The 18,874-nt window shown below is 46.2% G+C and overlaps 1 protein-coding gene across 1 annotated transcript in view; it reads left to right on the forward strand.

Moving 5' to 3' along the window:
- Positions 1–18,874, forward strand: part of OSTN (osteocrin) — a 34,837-nt gene that overhangs the window by 13,160 nt on the left and 2,803 nt on the right. Inside the window, exons 2-4 of the mRNA XM_045029525.1 lie at positions 6,008–6,106; positions 9,745–9,962; positions 18,262–18,341. Of these exons, the coding sequence (XP_044885460.1) occupies positions 6,008–6,106; positions 9,745–9,962; positions 18,262–18,341 (397 nt within the window). The remainder of the gene's footprint in view (positions 1–6,007; positions 6,107–9,744; positions 9,963–18,261; positions 18,342–18,874) is intronic.

Genomic DNA, 18,874 nt, shown 5'->3' on the forward strand with positions numbered 1-18,874 from the left:
CAAGAATGCTATAAAGTTATTTCAATTATCTTGCTTAGCAAAGGTGGAAATTGGTGCTTCTCATTAATGGCTCTTTTCCTGTATGTTGTAAAAAATCTGCTTATTTAGCACTTTTTCCTAGGTGGGTTTTGTCAGTCATTTGTGGCTGATACATTTGGTGTCCAAGCATGATTGCCTTCAGACAAAGTGCTTTTCATTTGCTGTTATTAAATGTTTGTTTGTGGCGGGTGATAGTCAGGTACAGATTGTTCTTAGCTTTGCAAGCTGTCCAAATTGTGTAACTCCTACTAATTCCCAGGAAAACGTTCCTAGAATATCCCGCATGGACTATTTGGGCTGTACAAAATATTCAAATGAGCAAACAGTGACCATGCCTGATTATCCTCTTCCTACTGCTTTTGCATCTGTGTAACTCCATGGACTGCAGCTGAGTAACTCCCGATTTATGCTGGTGTGAGTTCAGATGTTCACACGGGGGCGGGAGGGTCTAGTCTCCTCTTAAAAACTCCTCTTAAAAATACATCCTGTAGCACTGATGAGAATTTGACATTCTGAGATTTAGCCCTTACTCACATGAGTAGCCCTACTGAAGTAAAGCAGCTTCTCTCGTTTGTATAACTGGAGGATCAGGCCCTTTACACAGGCAAGTCCCCTAGCGAAGAGAAGCAAAGAGAATGCCTGTTGCTATTATAGGAATATCCACAGTACAGCGGGAACTGAGCCTTCCAGCCCAGGGAGACTGACCCCTGCGAGCTCCACTCAAGCTAGTGCACTAAAAATAACAGAGCTTGTATTCAGGTGGATAGCTGGTGCCACAAAATCCAGGCTGCTATTTTTGGTGTGATGATAGACTTCCAGTTGAAGTCTATGAGAATTTTGCCTGAGTAAAGACAGCCAGAGCAATCATCTACATGCACGTGTTCTCACTCTCTTTCCAAAGTTTAAACGCAAGAAAACATTTAAGCACAATTTAACATAGATCAAAATAGCAGGGAAATAATTGCCAAGATGGCAAGATAACACAGGCAATAAGGATAAAGCACTGGCAACTGTGTTGTTAGAGTGAAGGTATACATCAAAGTTAAGATTTTCAAAAATGATTAATGATTTTGGGTGCTCATATTCAGACACCTTGAAGGAGCCTGATTTTCAGAAATTGCTGAGTACTCGCCCTCTGAAAATCAAGCCCCCAGATGGATCCCCGACATCACTCATCACTTTTGGATTCTTGGCCAAAGTTCATCAGTTTTAAATATGAGATTTGGAAGATCCTAGTAGATTTAAGTAGACGAAGCCTGCCATGAGCTATTTCCCTACATTCTCAGGGGTCTGAGCAGTCATTGCACTAACCAGATTAATAGTAAAAGGCAGTTTGAAATGATCATAGAGAAAGCTAATTCTGACTGCATCATATATATAATAAAAGAATTGATGTGGATTTCCAAAACTTAAAAATCAAAACTTACTTCAGCAAATGCATTATTAACAACAGAGAGTATATCTGGCTTTAACTGTTTATAATTTATGGAATGCATTTTCCAGTAAGTCCCATACTTCAATGTCTTTTTATAATGGACTGCTTTCTGCAGAGTGTGTCATATCTCATCTGTGGGATGAGAGCAAAAGAGCAATGCTAAGCTATTTGTGTGCTGGATTCAGCAGTGGTATTTTTCCCCTTCCTCGTACATTTTCATGGTATTACTGATAATTCCACTTGCATTTAAGCAAGGCTCCCTAGAACTTTCTGAAATCACCGACATTTCTGATATGGGAGTATCTTGGCTTTTATGGTAATGAATGCACTTGAGGGCACAGTCCTGCTTCAACGGAAATCCGTGTGAGTTTGCCCATTGACCTCAATGGGAGCAGGATTTTTCCCAGATCCTCCAGTGCATCTGTTAGTAGCTCATATCCTTGTTTCAGATATGAAATCTTAAGGACAATGGGTAAGACTCTCAGTGGAGAGACTCACAAAACGATACATTTAACTAGCACAGGTAGTAACAGAACACATTTGATGGCACTTGAATAATTGCAAAATAGTACAATAAGAACATAACATAATAACATAAGAACAGCCGTACCAGGTCAGACCAAAGGTCCATCTAGCCCAGTATCCTGTGTACCAGGTGCCCCAGAGGGCGTGGACCTAACAGGCAATGATCAAGTGATCTCTCTCCTGCCTTCCATCTCCACCCTCTGACAAACAGAGGCTAGGGACACCATTCCTTACCCATCATGGCTAATAGCCATTAATGGACTTAACCTCCATGAACCAATGAGCTGGTTGCTGAGCGTGCACACCACTGCCCTCTACAGGATGGAATTACAATTGCTAAGGGTGATGTCAGAGGCCCTGTGTGACTAACGGTAATGGAGATTCTCCTTTACCTCTAATAGTAGAGGCCTATGCTTCTAGAGTGGGAAGATCTGAGTTTTCATGCTATTGCAATGAAGAACCTAATGTCTATGATGCGCAGTCCATGACAGTCCGTGACCCTGATCCTTCCTCTGAACACCATACACGCACATCCCGGCAAAGCCCCATTGACTTCAGGGGCCTGCCTACTCCTGTTCACTGCAAGAGTAAGGTCTAAGTTTCTGGAGGAGTGCGGAGCTGTTACAATGTTGCTATTAAAATTTGCGTGAGAGAGTAATCAATGCACAATGGCAGGAGAGTGAAAGATTGTGCTGCAGTGTATGAAGTCTTGCCTCAGTTCTGTTGCTAACTGTCAAGCAGGAAAAATAAACCGCTTGTGATTTATGCTGAGAGTAATCTTCAGAGTGGTGTGAAATATGGTTGTTTGAATCGGAAAGAACAATGATGGCTGTTCACATTTTTGATAGGGAATGGTTTTGAACTCTGCGATGAATTACACTGTCTGGTTTTTGCTCAGCCATCTTGGCTTGGGGATGTCGTTTCGCTTTTGTTAAAAGAAAAAAGAAAAACATATCTGCAGAGCCCTTGGGTCTGATGTTAGGGAGTTACCACGCTATGGATGATCAAGAGCTCTACTTTGGTTTGGCCTTCTGTTGGAAAGGCGCTTCGAATGGTACGTGCAGAGGTTGCTGCTGTTTATCCTGTCTTGATATGGCAGAAAAATGTTCTTTCTTTTATCTGTTTTAATTGGAACACCAACAAAGATGCTGAATTACACCAGGAATTTAAGCTTTGCTGCGTTTTGAGCTAAAATATGGGTGAAACCCATAAATATGTCGAAATTTCAGACATGCAATTTTATCTGTTGAAAGCTGGACAGTATTTTATTTATTTCAGATAACACAGATTCTGAGACATGCATTCACATGGAGTAGCACCTTACCTCCTCATGTAGACCCAGTGAATTCAGTGGGAGTATTTGTCGAGTAAGTGCTACTCAGCATGAGTAAAGCTATTGGAATCTAGCCCACAACAAGGAGGACAAATCCTGCCAGGAGCTGTGTTGCAGTCATAAGTTTACTCAGAGCAGTTCAGATCTAACTTCACATCTCTTTGGGAGTAGGGAGGTAGAACACTAGCGTTCAACACCTACCCGAGATTAAGCTTGAGTCACGATGTAAGTAGAAGGGGAACAGATATCTACAAAATCCAAGTGACAAAGAAACTGAGTGGAATTGTTCAGGCAACATCGGAATATACAATAGCCGAACAACAGAAGAAAGAGAAGTAACTAGTGTAAATAGCTAAACTCCGGGAATATGGTTAAAAGTGGTGGGTCAAATTCATGTCTGACATACACAAATGTAACACCCCTGACTGTGGTGAGTTCAGCTGACGCCATCATCAATGGCTTTGACTTTGCTTTCAGTGGCAAAAATGATTTAGGGCAAAATCACTCACAGAAGGGAAAATCCTGCTTCTTTCTCCCACCTCAGCGGGCCTAGGGGAACCAATATCCTTCTCTGCGGCAGGAGAGGACAGCGTTTAGGGGAGCAGCAAGCTCGTTGTCCTCATACAGAAGGGTTCAGAAGCCAGGACTGAGGAGTGGTGGGGTTAAGATGGTCTCAGGCTGGCTCTGATTTTGCTCCCATTTAAGTCAATGAGACCGTACTTTTGCAACTGACTTCAATGAGAGCAGAAGCAGGACCTTAGTCCCTACAATTTCCTCTCCTAATTTTGCCGGAGTTGAGTTCCAGCTGGTTAATCAAATGTCTTTTGTGATGCAGGTGCCATAGTGTTTATTTTTATTAGTGCACCAGATGCCGTTTTTAGCTCTTTGGTCTCTGGGATGAATGAATACCAGCGCAGACATTAAACCATATGAAACGGGTGTATTTAACCTCACCATTTATTTTTACTTCCCCATATCCAAATAATCAGGATGTGGTTCTCTGCAAGGTGATAGATGGCGACTTTTCCTTTCAATGCACAGCCAAGTACAAAAATACACATTATAAAGCACCACAACGGGGAGGGTGGGGACCATGGTCCACATGCTCAATTGCTGTAAATTGGTGTAGCTCTGTTAGCTTCTGGATCACTGCTCAGAATGAGTGGACACATCAGTCTCACCTTATTCATTCTTTTGTCTCTCTCCTTTAACTCCTCTGGAGTTATTCTGGTTTATATCAGCCATTTCCTAAACTTTATGGACAAAAGAAAAGGGTATGAAACCAGATAACAAAAGTACATGTAAAAATAATTAAAATTAACACCATTTTTATACCTTCCTCTACAGCGTCTGCTACTAGCGAATGTCAGTACAAGGGTAATAGCCAAGGTGGCTTGTTGTTCTGATCACTTAAGGGAAAGCCCATGTGAGAAGCAAAGAAATTAGGTTGACCAGATGTCCTGATTTTATAGGCACAGTCCCGATTTTTGGGTCTTTTTCTTTTATAGGCTCCTATTACCCCTCACTCCCTGTCCCAAATTTTCACACTTGCTGTCTGGTCACCCTAAGAGAAATGAAGACACGTGTTATAGCTGGACTTTGAAACCAGGAGTCCAAGCACTTTGCTTCATCTCTCTTGTAGTGTGGGAAACAAGAGCAAAGTCAAACATTTCTGCTGGGTATATTCTGCCCGATCTCGTGAGAGATCTGCGAAAGTGAGGATAAAACAACTCTCGTACATCATCAGAATGTATTTACACAGCCAGCTCCAGCAGGAGAGTCAACAGAGAGTGGCGGAGTCAGAGCTGAATTATGCTCTCTGGGGCTGGGCATGGAAAGAAGATTAACAAGCAGATTAGCAGATTTCTTCTGGGGCTGGAGGCCCCAACCCAACTCCCATTCAAATCAATGGCAAGATTTCCAGCCAGGTCGGTGTGAGCTGGATCGGCTCCTAAGCATCAAGGAAGGCAGAACTGGGCACTAAACTATGAGTCAGGGGCTGCTCCTGGCTCTGCTGAGTGACCTGGACAAGTCATCATTCCCCTCTATTCGGCACTGGTGAGGCCTCATCTGTGTCCAGTTTTGGGCCCCACACTACAAGAAGGATGTGGAAAAATTGGAAAGAGTCCAGCGGAGGGCAAAAAAAATGACTAGGGGGCTAGAGCACATGACTTATGAGGAGAGGCTGAGGGAACTGGGATTGTTTAGTCTGCAGAAGAGAAGAATGAGGGGGGATTTGATACCTGCTTTCAACTACCTGAAAAGGGGGTTCCACAGAGAATGGATCTAGACTGTTTCAGTGGTACCAGATGACAGAACAAGGAGCAATGGTCTCAAGTTGCAGTGGGGGAGGTTTAGGTTGGATATTAGGAAAAACATTTTCACTAGGAGGGTGGTGAAGCACTGGAATGGGTTACCTAGGGAGGTGGTGGAATCTCCATCCATAGAGGTTTTAAGGCCCAGCTTGACAAAGCCCTGGCTGGGATGATTTAGTTGGGGTTGGTCCTGCTTTGAGATTCTATGATTCTATGATTCTAAGTCATTTCCCCTCCATGTGTCTGGTCTGTTTGGGGCTGGCTCATCTTTGTCCTTGTAACTGCTCACTGCTGCCCTTGTCACATGCCCTTCCTCCTCTGAGCGTGTTGGTGGGTTCAATAGGTTGTTCTGCTTTGCAGATGCTGCAGGTTCGGTTTGGGGTGGTGCACTCTGTCCTGGCGCTTACTCTGCTGCGGTGGCACACCGGCACTGCTGCCCTCGCTGAGGCAGCTCCACAGGTAAGAGGCCATTCCTGACACTGCCGCGTGCAGCTTCCCTTCCTAGGGAGCTCGAAGCCAGGGACAGCTGGAGAGGCAGGTATCTCCTGAGGACGGGGATGAGATGGGCAGCGGGCTCTAAGGGCAGTGTTCGACTTAGACTGTGACGGTACCATGTGCCGAGTGTAAAGGGTGGCACAGAGCTGTGCTGCCCCAGGAGCAGAAGAGAGGATGACGTGTGAACCAGAGTCACAGTGTCTCCCCCACCACTCACTCGCTGTGGGGAGGAAGAGTAGGGTACTTCATCCCACCCCATGGAGTAACTTCTCCTCTCCCCTCTTTGCACCACCTATTCTAGCCAGGGATTAGGGGAGAAGGATGCAAGACTGGCACCCTCTCTGCCCCATCCGTGACCACTTATTCGCAGTGGGGAGTATTGGATGGTGAGCTGAGGAAGATGGGGATCTGTTTATCAAGAGACAAACAGGTGAAATTCATCAGATAAAAGTTGTGACGATTTACCCAGCTCCATGGAGACTGAGTACAGTAAATGGGCAAATACTTTGCTCAAATGATGGATTCCCTGACATCTTTCCAGGAGCCCAAGTATTGCACCACGCTGTTCTTTAGCAGGTGCAGCCTGTGCAGGCCAAAGAGCCACATAGCATCCTGCTGATTTATTTGAGTGGACTCCAGCTGGATCAAGAAGGAGCATTGGATGGAGACCTATCGTCCTGCCATGCTTCACCTGCCCATGAAAGCTGTGGGATTCTGTGGGCCACACCATAAAACATGAATGGGGCACATCTGACCCAGAGGCCACGCTTTGGGCACTCTTTAGTGGAGAAATTAAAATACACTAGGGCTGGGAGGGAAATGTTTTTATTTCCCATAGAAAACCAAATTTTTAGTCCAGAAATCAAAAACTGAAAAAATGAGAGCCAAAACCCAACAGATATTGATTCAGACATGGCACCCCAGTGTATCAGGGGAATTGTAGTTTGAGTGCTGCTGGCTATCAGTCTCTTCTGTAGGCTGGACTCCTTGGTCAGACTACATTTCCCATGATGCATCATGATCTGCCCTCTTGCTGTGCCACTGCAATGCAACATGGGAGCTGCAGTCTAGCCAGAAGACCAGCACAGAGGAGAATAGATTCATGAGACACCCAAACAACTCCCATCAGGGTCTGAAACAGCATTCCTAAATCAATATGTTCTGTCTTGGAATATTCCTTTCTTTGACAAAGTCGAATTTCTCTGCAGAAAGCTGACCCCTTGATAACAAAATTTGTTCAGTCAAAAAAACAATTTTGATGGAAAAATTGCAACCAGCCCTAAAAGCCATCAGGAGTTTATAATTTTGAACAGGTCTCAGCTTCCAAGGATTTTGCCTTAATATCTGGCAAGATCTTCTGTTAAAGTGGACTATATATGAAGGGTTTTAAATGGTGAAAGCTTTCAAGTTTCCTTGAAAGATTTTTTGTCTTCCTTAAAGTCTCATCAGACTAGTGTTCACATGTGCAAAAGAGTTTCCTAAATGAACTACTCTTAAACCCTCAAACAACCTAATAAACACATCTTACCTGTGATCTATGTGGAGTGCATACAGTTCACATAGCTCTACATGTAGATGGACTTGTAGAATTTCCCTGATGTCTTGTTAAGATCAAGGGAAGCCCATTCGTTCCAGATTACACACTTTACAAATATTGCAGTATAATGCAGCGATTCAGGGGAATCCTTTCTATCCTTAGCAGTGGGTTCCATTTCCTCATCCAATCCATGACCATCCAACCTAATGAGATATTTGTAAACTCCATTTATTTAATGATTTCTGACTGGCTCCCTGAATACGCACAGCAGAAGCACAAAAGGAAGGAGGTTAGGTAATTCATCTGCATTTTTCAAACATAGGCCACATGAATGTGGATATTCTTACAGTAACTACAGAAGAAATTCTGCTACTATCTTACCTTTATATCTGAATCTGAATCATTCCTGGGATATCAGACCAAGATATCCCGGGAACCATGAACAAGACTGCCTCGTCCCCGTCTTTCAGGCTCTTTGCTGGGATGGCTCCCTTGTTGTGTTTCTAACTTCACTCCTCACAAGGACAAGTTGTTGGCCTATCACTCAATCCCTGACCTAGGGGACCAATGGCAGCCTTTCTTCTGGTCCCTATCGTTGGACCTGTATGGCTTGGGTAGCCCTACCAAGAGTTAAAGTTCCCACCAGCATAGCTGTCAGCCTTCCCACCGTGTCAAGGTGCTGTCCTCTGAGAAGGAGACATGTATTGCCTTTGAAATGCTGCCTCCCTTGGAACTGAGCATATTCACGCAACAGAATAAAACCAGTGTCTAGGTCAGGAACTGAAGAAGAAGACTGTGTCCAACTGAAAGTGAATGGGGAATTTGAAGTAGGCAGAGAATAATCACCTACATTATCGTTGAGCAAAGGCACTGAGGCAAACATCCTTAATCTGCCGAAAAGTGCCACAGATTCTTTAATGACCAAAAGTGGTCAGAGCATCAGCTTTACGTCTGTTTTTAAAAAGACTAACCGTGGAGCAATGTTTTTTGCCTCTTACAAAGCAGAGCAAATTGTTTCATTGTCTGTTTTTATGTCTTCGGTATTGACAGAGGCCAGTCAGTATTTGTCAGCTACCCAATGTGCATAAATATAGTCTAGTAAGGGTGTTAACCTTAATGTCATAAGAACATAAGAACAACCATATTGGGTGAGACGAATGGTTCATCCAGCCCAGTATCTTGTCTTCCGACAGTGGCCAATGCCAGGTGTTTCAAAGGGAATGAACAGAACAGGGCAATCATCAAGTGTCCTAAATGAAGTTCAGAAAACATCCTGCCTATCCAAATTCCCTGTAAGTTTCAAGAGGATACCCTGTTCTTTATTTCCTGTCCTAAACGTGCATAAGGCTGCCATGCCATGTCCTACCTCTGAATTGGTAGCATTTCAGTGCTAGGTGAAATGATTTTGATATATTCTTTGCATAACAATTTGTCAAACTTGTAAAGTGATTTGGGATGAAAAATACTGTATAGGCATGTATAGGCCGGACCTGTGGACGGGGCAGGTAAACGAACCAGCCCAGCCCGCCAGGGGCTTTCCCTACACAAGCGGTAACCCCCATTTGAGAAACCCTGTCATAAACCAAAAATCAGTTTCCTGAAAATATCAGAGTTTTGAAGCTGTTTTCATTTCAAAGGGTTTGAAAATAAAAATTTAATTTTCCCTCCAAAATTCATAGAATTATTGAATTGAAATTCAAAAAAATACTGAATACATTATTAAAAATGTTATTGAAATGATTATGGAAAGTTTTTGTTTACCAAGAACCCAGGTTTCAGTAAATAAAAAATGTTGATAACCATTTTGAATAACATTTTAGAGAAAAATTTCAATTAAAAAGTCACACAATTTTTTGTGAAAAATGAAGAATTTCAACAATGTCAACAACCTTATATTAAAAAAATTCCTCTTGGAAAAGTGGCCAATTTTCAAGAAGAAATCTTCTCATTCCAACGATTTCCTTCAGCTTTAGTATTTGTTGGTTCTAATGTATTTATGGGCTGTACTGAAATGCTTTACCTGAACCAGAAACATCGAGCAAACCCATTCCCTCTTCCTTTGCAGCCCTTTGACTCTTCCATAGTATTAGGCATGGAAGCACATTCTGCATCCAGCGAAGAGAAGTCCGCCACTGACCTGGCAGCTAAGCTGCTGCTTCTTGATGAGCTAGTGTCTCTGGAAAATGACGTGATTGAGACCAAGAAGAAAAGAAGTTTCCCAGGGTTTGGGTCTCCTCTCGATAGACTTTCTGCTAGTTCGGTAGATCTGAAAGGCAAGCAGAGGTAAGCTGAGTGATCGGATGGTATAGTGATGAGCACTATAAAGAATATTGATAGATAGACCTTCCAAACACAAGCTACTCATTTTCATTAGCTAGCTAGTTCTGTGGTCGGCTGTGGGTAATTCATTTGTCAGTATATTGAAGTCACTGCAGACTACTCGTCTTCTCAATGTTGCTGCAAGATTTATGGTAAGTAATGCACTCTGCAGCTGATTTATCCCTGTAGCCCTAATCAACCTACAAGAGACATCCAGGTAAACGTATTCCTCCAGCGCATCCTTTTCCATTCATGTTAATGGCCCTTCAGTTTAAAAGGCTATTTAGGCAGTAAAACTGTTCAAGGAATATATACTGTCTGGGGTTTAAAAGTGAATGGGGGGGCGGGAATGTTTCCAAGTACTGATGGCTGGTGAGAGGGCATCTTACACAGCAAATCTTGACCAACACTGTAGTGCGCATACAAGTCATGGACAGTACATGATAGGATGGCATCCTGAGTAAGGCCTTTAGGATCCTGGTCTATTGGTTTCACTGAGACTGGATCTGAGCAAAGCCCTGTACGATGTACCTATCCTACAACACACCTGGTAATATTCAGGCCTGATCTCTTGACTGTTCACCTAAGAGGAGATGGGGCTTTATGTCGGAACGAGCCAAGGAGATGAGAACTAAGAAGGCAAAGGAGATGCATGTGGCTGCTGGGCAAGACTTGCAGGGTGTCTGATGTTCATCGTAATGGAAAGTGCTCACTGAGATCGCGCTCTTTCGCCTCCCCTGCTATTTGCTGCTGGTGACCATCTTCCCTCACCTTTCAGCCCCAATCCAGCAAAGCACTTAGTGATGTGCTTAAAGTTAGGCATTTGCTTAAGTGATTTGCTGGAGAGGGGCCTTCGTATGGATGGGTGAACAAAGTTAAGATCAAATAAAACCTGATCCAGGCCTTCACCCAAAACTCACCACAAACCTGGAACCAGAATTTTTACTGAGGTCTGTAAAAGTTTGGCTGACTATGTTTAATTTGGAAGTGAAAAATATTCACTAGAGCTAGCCAACATTTTCCAAAATTGTTTTTTCCAAAGACATTTTTGCAATTAACCAGCTTTAATACTAGCTCTGCACTTTTAGGCTCTGGCCAGTAGGGGGTGAGAGGTGAAATGATTATAACCTCAGGCAGGGTTTTTTGCCTTACAGCTCACTATGAACTCAAAATGGGCCCATTTCTGTGAAAAAAAAAATAACTGCGGTAAGTGCGTGGGGTTTTTAAGCCAAATTTGGCTGTTTTGGGGAGCAAAAATGAACCCTTTTTTCAAAAGAAGCCATGGAAATTCATATTTTAGATGTAAAAATATTGATTTGATCTAAATTACAGAGAAAGCAAAATATCTGAGGAAGGAAAGCAGGAAGTTTGAGAAATGGGCCAATATTTCTCATGACATTTCTCAAATCAAAACCAGTTTCATCCAGGTCTAGCTGAACTCAGAAGTGCCAGAGTATCACCAAATATCTCCTTTCATGACATTTCCAGCCCCGGTTTCACCCTCGAGGGTTTCATTGCTCGGAGGAGCAGACAAGCTTTTGGTTCCTGGGTGAACCAAATGTTGAAGCCATTTGAGTTTCTCTGATCACTACGTTTTACACAGCTACTGTTCTACCCAGCATCCTCAGAGCACCCTATACAATGACCACACTAGTGTATAGACCAAGGGAATGCTGTTTGGTCGTATAGACCAAATGCAAAATGTTTCTTAGCGTATATACTAGGGCACGTGTAAACCAATGCCAGGGTCTCTGCCTTCTCCATGGGATGACAGCCTGCTACTGTAACACCTTTAGCTCAAGGTGTTAGAGATCCTGAATGTAATAGCTTGAAAAGCTCTCAAATGCTGAAAAAGACTTTACGGCCTGCATTAATACAGTGCTGTGATATATGCTCACATAGAAGAAACTTACAGCACAGACTGGGTGAAATCTTAGCCCCACTGAAGTCGATGGCAAAGTGGCCATTCACTTCGTCCTGGATTTCACCTATTCTTTGTTAACGTTAAGGAGCTTTGGAAAGCATAGACAAAAGCAGGAGAGGATGAGCTTTTAGATGAGACTTGAAGCGATGAAGACTCCAGTAAGCATCACAAAGGCATAAATAATGTTTTTAAACAAAATTCCTTTTGATTTTCCTGCCCAATACCAAGGCCTGCTTGGCCGAGAGGTGAAGATGCACAGAAGCTCTGCAAAAAAACCAGGAGGACTTGTGGCACCTTAAAGACTAACAAATTTATTTCAGCATGAGCTTTCGTGAGCTACAGCTCACTTCTTCGGATGCATAGAATGGAACACACAGACAGGGGATATTTATACATACAGAGAACATGAAAAGGTGGAAGTATGCATACTGTAGACGGGTCGGACTCACCCCTGCGGCGCCTCCTGCTGGTGACTCCGGGAATTAGCTCTGTTCCAGCGTTCGGAGCGCCCTCTGCAGGCTGGTGATCCACCTGTCTTCTGGCCCCCGTGTCCCTCCCTGGACCCGGTGCCCTTTCACATGGGGTGCTGCCCCCTGGCAGTAACCCCTTTCTCTTAGGGTCTCCCCTCCTAAGGGAACCCCCACCCTCTATCTCCACCTTGCCTCAGTATATGGCTACTGTCAGTCATTGTCTAGCCCCACATCCTGGGGCAGACTGCAGTATCAGCCACTCATCACTGGCAAGGAGGGTTTGGACCTGCTGCCTTGGCCTACCCCTGGGCTGCCCTCTGCAACCCCCAGTACCTGTTGGCCCACTGCTAGGCCGCAGCCTGGGGCTTTCTAGGCTGGAGCTCCCCAGCTCCTCAGCCTGTCCCCAGCCCTGCTCCACTCAGGTACTCTATGTCAGCTCCTAAGCACCCAGGCCCATCTCTCTCTGTAGCCAGAGAGAGACTGTCTGGGCTTCTGGCTTCCCTGCCTTTTATAAGGCCCTGGGCTCAGTTTGGGGCGTGGCCCCCAGCTGCAGCCATTTCCCCAATCAGCCCAGCCAAAAAGCCCCTTCCCAGGGCTGTTTTTAACCCCTTCAGGGCCGGAGCAGGGTCCACCCTGCTACACATACCAACAGGCAGAGTCTAATCAATTGAGATGAGCTATCGTTAGCAGGAGGAAAAAAACTTTTTGAAGTGATAATTAAGATGGCCCATAGAAGGTGTGAGGAGAACTTAACATAGGGAAATAGATTCAATTGGACAGACGCTTTGCAGGATGGGCTAAAAATCCCTGTTATTGCTGCAGATGGCCACAAGAGGGATCAGCTCAACCATAAAACACCTTAACTTTGTTCCAAGGAATCATAGACTCCGAGACTTTCAGGTCAGAAGGGACCATTATGATCATCTAGTCCGACCTCCTGCACAATGCAGGCCACAGAATCTCACCCACCCACTCCTGTAACAAACCCCTAACCTATGTCTGAGCTACTGAAGTCCTCAAATTGTGGTTTAAAGACGTCAAGCTGCAGAGAATCCTCCAGCAAGTGACTCGTGCCCCATGCTGCAGAGGAAGGCGGAAAAAAAACAGGGCCTCCCCCAATCTGCCCTGGAGGAAAATTCCTTCCTGACCCCAAATATGGCGATCAGTTAAACCCTGAGCATGTAGGCAAGACTCACCAGCCAGCACCCAGGAAAGAATTCTCCGCAGTAACTCAGATCCCACCCCATCTAACATCCCATCACAGGCCACTGGGCATATTTACCGCTATTAGTCAAAGATCAATTAATTGCCAAAATTAGGCTATCCCATCATACCATCCCCTCCATAAACTTATCAAGCTTCGTCTTGAAGCCAGATATGTCTTTTGCCTCCACTGCTCCCCTTGGAAGGCTGTTCCAGAACTTCACTCCTCTAATGGTTAGAAACCTTCGTCTAATTTCAAGTCTAAACTTCCTGATGGCCAATTTATATCCATTTGTTCTTGTGTCCACATTGGTACTGAGCTTAAATAATTCCTCTCCCTCCCTGGTATTTATCCCTCTGATATATTTATAGAGAGCAATCATATCTCCCCTCAACCGTCTTCTGGTTAGGCTAAACAAGCCAAGCTCTTTGGGTCTCCTTTCATAAGACAGGTTTTCCATTCCTCGGATCATCCTAGTAGCCCTTCTTTGAACCTGCTTTCGATGGGAAACATCGGGCCCAAATTAAAGAATTCTGGGGCCCTGACCACTATGGAAATTGGGGGGCTCCCCAGATTCCTTAAATTGTTACTGCCCCTTACGTACCCAGCCCCATACAGACCCCCTAAATGCCCCCACCTCACATCTATCCCAACAACCCTCCACCAGCCCCCACTGATCCCGAGAGCTCCCCCACGCACGTCCCAGCAGCCCTGACATACATCCCGCTGGCTGCAGCCCCCAACACTGCAGCCCCACCAGCCACAGCCCCTAGCATCCCCCATTCACCACCAACATCCCATTCCCCAACCCCACTGCCCCCCAGCACTTGCCCCATATCCCTCACACCCACTTTCCCCAGGACCCTCCTGGCCACTCACCGGCACATCCCCACAACTCAGCACTCCACTCTGGGCGACAGTGGCTCCTCCTTATCCCAGCCACCCAGGTCTGCTGGCTCCCATCGCCCACCTCTACGCTCCCTGACATGATGGAGGGGCAGCCAGGCCAAATCTGAGTGAGTGCCATTGTGAGCTGGGGCGCAGCGTCATAGCACTGCTTGGTTTGGGGGGGTTTCTGGTGGCTGGGGGCTCCTCGGAGATGGGTCCCTCTGCAAGGGCACTGAGTGCACCTTGGTTAGGCCGAGCCTGGGACCTATGTGACAGTCTGGGTTTTGAGTTCCAGTTTTACAGTGAATTTAGCGATGCTGAAAGGCAGCAGATTGACAGCTCTGGAACATTAAGTTCTCCTTATATCCAAGCAAACACAGAGAGAGAGCAGAACTGCACCCTGCCCTGATGCCTCTGCTTCCCTCGCAGGGAAAAAAGGTGTGTTCTTAACACAAGTTAGCTAACACGAAGTAAAACCCTGGTGAAGACCAGGGCAACTGGCAGTTTTCACACGTTTTAGCAGGATGAGTTAAAGACTTTGGGGGATCCTATGGTTTACCGTGATCCACTAACTCTTGTGAAAACTTCAAACTGCCCGATCTTCACTAGGATTTTACACTGGTAGCTACCTGGAGTTAAGGACATGCCTTGTTTCCTAGTGAAGACAAGGCCCAGCAGAGTGAAGAGAGTTCATTTTCCAGTCCTCCATCTCTTTGTAAAGTTTCTCCAAGGACAAAAATTAGGATTAGTCCCCAGGTGGGAATTCACTAGGTGTTTGCAGAAACACCATGGTTTTTGTTGCAAAGTGGCGGTGCTTTTATGGGTGAAATGCGAGTTCCTCCACTCTCAAAAACCGTGCTCAGTTTTTCATGAAACGTTGTTTTGTTTTTCCTGCCCGCATGGCCGTATTGGTCAGGGTGAAAGACACAAGGGAAGGTTTAGCGAGGAATATCTCACCTTTTGGTTCTCTTTGTTTAAAACCAATGACTGAAATCTCATGCTCATGTTTGCGGCTATTGAGTTGTCTAAACCTTGCATTGCAAACAACCATTGTTAGAAAGGAAACTGGAAAACAGCTATTAAGTCTCCTCTATTTCATCTCTTCTACCCCTGCAGGATGCTTCCCCCCCGTACCTTCCCCCTTCGCCCCCCCATGATTTGCGGACTCTATTCGAAATGTCCAGAACAATGGAGCACCCTCACCACGTGCACTTCATTTCAGAGAGCATCCTGCAAGATAATGTTTGAAAGCTAGTGAAGTGACTTCACTGAATGATTTTAAAAAAAACTAAGTCACAGCCAGGAAAGCCTTTGCCCCAGGACAGGCAGGGCAAGGGGAGAAGTGACCTTAGACTACTGCTGAACCACCCAGCTTCTGGGCTGCTGAAATGGCCTCTGGCATAAGTTAGAGCAGCCCCCAGGGCTGCCTATGGATTTGACTGCAGCTCAAACCTCTATGGCTACACTCCTCCTGCCCCTGGCATTAACCCAACGCTCCTTCTGCACCGGGGGAATTCATCCGCGGCCTGTCGATGTGCATGTCCTGCCCCATGGCTGCCACAGTGTTGTCTGGGGGGACAGGATCAGCCCCTTAGTGTTTGTCACAAGAAAGTAACACACAATACTCTGCAATACTCAGCACGTAGAGCCCTGCCCCCCTGGGGCTCAGCCCGGATCTGGGCCCCCAGAGCTTGGAGTCGGACCTTGCCTAAGGCATCTGCCCCTCCTTACAGCCCTCCCCTTGAGCCCGTCTTCTAGGGGAGTGCGGAGCTGAGTTTGAGTTAACCCTTTGTTCGCCCTGGCACACAGCTGTGGCTTGCAGGCAGGCTGATTTCCTGGGATTCACCCTCTATTTCCCATCCCACTCCTCTTAGTCACACCCCCTCCCTCTCTTCCCTGTGGCCTCCCTCACTAATTCCTCTCTGGCCTTGATTTTCAGACTCTTTAGGGACTTGGCTCCACCTCCATCTACCGTCCCGCCCCATAACCTTTCTGGGCTTGGCCACCCCCTACGGTAGGGGAGGGAACATGGTGGAAGAGCTGGGCATCTGCAGAGTTTAGGGAAAGGGCAAGTGGTCTGCATGGGAGCCCCGGATGCAAGGGGCGTCTGGACAGTCGAACGGAGCAGAGCTTAGCTCCGACTTAGGCTCAGATCCTGCCCTTCGTTTCGAATGAATTACATTGGCGGCGGGGAGGAGGTGCTTTCGGTGCGAAGGCCCCCCTGGAGTTATCCTTAGTAAGCTACTGCCTGAGCGCAGAGCCGAGCTGCTGCTCTTTGAGTTGAGGACGGAGGTACGTGTCTGAGGAGATTTCAAAGGGCCTGGAACTCTGTGGGTTTGAAACATAACCGCGGATCCAGCCCTCGTTCCTCGAAAGGCCTGGGTTTTACTGACACTGGCCCTGTAACAGTCTCCGCCTCGCCTGCGGGCCAAGGGAACGCTCCTGTGGATTCCCCGGGGCTGCCAAAGATGGTTGGAGCAAGACGCGGTGCATGGCAGCAAGTGCTGCTCCTTGCTAACGGCGCTGGCACGGCTGTGCAGCCAGCAGCCTCCCAGTGGGAGGAGAGGCCCGTCAGGGTCAGCAGGAAAAGCTGACAACCTTGCAACTGTTCCCTGGAGGTGTGAGAGAGGCAAGAGGAAGCGGGGAAGGGAGAGTGAGTTCAGAGGAGACAGGGAGTGGGCCTGGGGGAAGCCAGGGGCAGGGCTGGGTGCAGACTGGGAACCTGGAGACAAGGAAGCGAAATCGGTTTCATTTTACAGGCTTGTTTCATGAGCAACATAAAAAGAGGGGGATCGGTTCAGCACTGCCATGCGGCCCTCTGCCCCACCTGGGCTGGTGCAAAGGGCCATATGGGAGGCCTCCATCCCCACAGAATGACCCCAGCCTGTGGGGCTACTACAGCAGGTACAGAGACCCCTCTCCAGCATCTTTGCTGCAGCCCCGGTGCAAGGGACACTGGGAGCAGAGGAGGGAGGGGGCAGATCAGGAGCGGGAGGAGGAAGAGGAGAAGAAGGCGTAATGGGAGTGTACTTACCCCAGGTCATGTAGGATGGAACATCAGTTGTGCCAACACAACATCTGTTGCTTCTTTGGCACTAGGAGACGAGTCCGTCCTTCTCAATATTTTCCTGCTGTTTACAACATTTGGAGGAACTATTCAGTTTTGCTGTGACACATTGGCAAGGTCGGATTTGCTGCAGTGACTCAGACTGATGGTTCATTGTCTTTGGTGTTTTTGTTTCTGACAGTGGACAATGCTGAGTGCTTCAGAGGAAGGTATAAAACCCCACCAAATACCTGACTGTGCACCATTGTACCTTGGAGGAGGACAGGCCTGAAAAATAAGGTTTCCCAGCCCTTGTAACTTAATATTTGATATTTGTCTTAATAATATCCTGCAGCAATGAGTTCCATGGGTGAATGAAACTTTGCATAAATACTATTCCCGTTTACATTTTAAAAATCTTTTTTCTCTTCTTTGAATAGTAGATGAACAACTACCAAATGGGGATAATGGACCAAATTCAGCCTTTCTGTAAACAGCTGCAACTCTATGCTCCCAGCAGGGATAGTTTTCTTATAGAGGCTGCAGTTTATGAAATGCAAAACACCTTATTTTGAGTAACTGTCCAGAACCTCCAGCTTTAACAACAGAGCTGCCCTGACCAAACCCCATTGCCAAGACAGGTGTGAAATGGAGGAAGCAAAGATGCAAGCACTTTTAGGTTACTCCTGTGAAGTATCCTTACCAGTTTTTTGCCCTGTTCTTGTGTGCAGGAAGGTGGTGGAGTTGCCCAAGCGACGATTTGGAATTCCTCTAGACCGAATCGGAACGAACCGTCTCGCCAGCACCAGAGGTTAGCAGAGGGTGCAAGTAAGTCAGGTTCACCAAAGCAATGTTCGGGCACCTGGGATCCAGTGCTGCTCTCGGTTACGGACCTGCAAGCTCATGTGATGTCAGTGGATTTGGAGGTCAAATCTGTGGAAAGATGGTTTCATGTCATCAGGAGGGGGGACCTGGTAACAGTCTTCAAATATGTTACGGTCTGTTATAAAGGGAACGGTGATCGATTGTTCCCCATGTCCACTGGGGATAGGACAAGAAGTAATGGACTTAATCAGTAGCAAGGGAAATGTAGGTTGGATATTAGGAAAAACTTTCTAGCTCTAAGGGTAGTTAAGCTCTGGAACAGGCTCCCAAGGGAGGTTGTGGAATCCCCGTCATTGGAGGTTTTTAAGAACAGGTCGAACAAACACCTGTCAGGGGCGATCCAGGTTTCCTTGGTCCTGCCCCAGCGCAGCGGGCTGGGCTAGATGTCTTCCTGAGGTCCCTTCCAGCCTGACATTCCTATGATTCTATATAACATTGCTTTAGCTCTGTGTATTTAGC

Source organism: Mauremys mutica, chromosome 9 (genome assembly GCF_020497125.1).
Source record: "Mauremys mutica isolate MM-2020 ecotype Southern chromosome 9, ASM2049712v1, whole genome shotgun sequence".
NCBI lineage: Eukaryota > Metazoa > Chordata > Testudines > Geoemydidae > Mauremys > Mauremys mutica.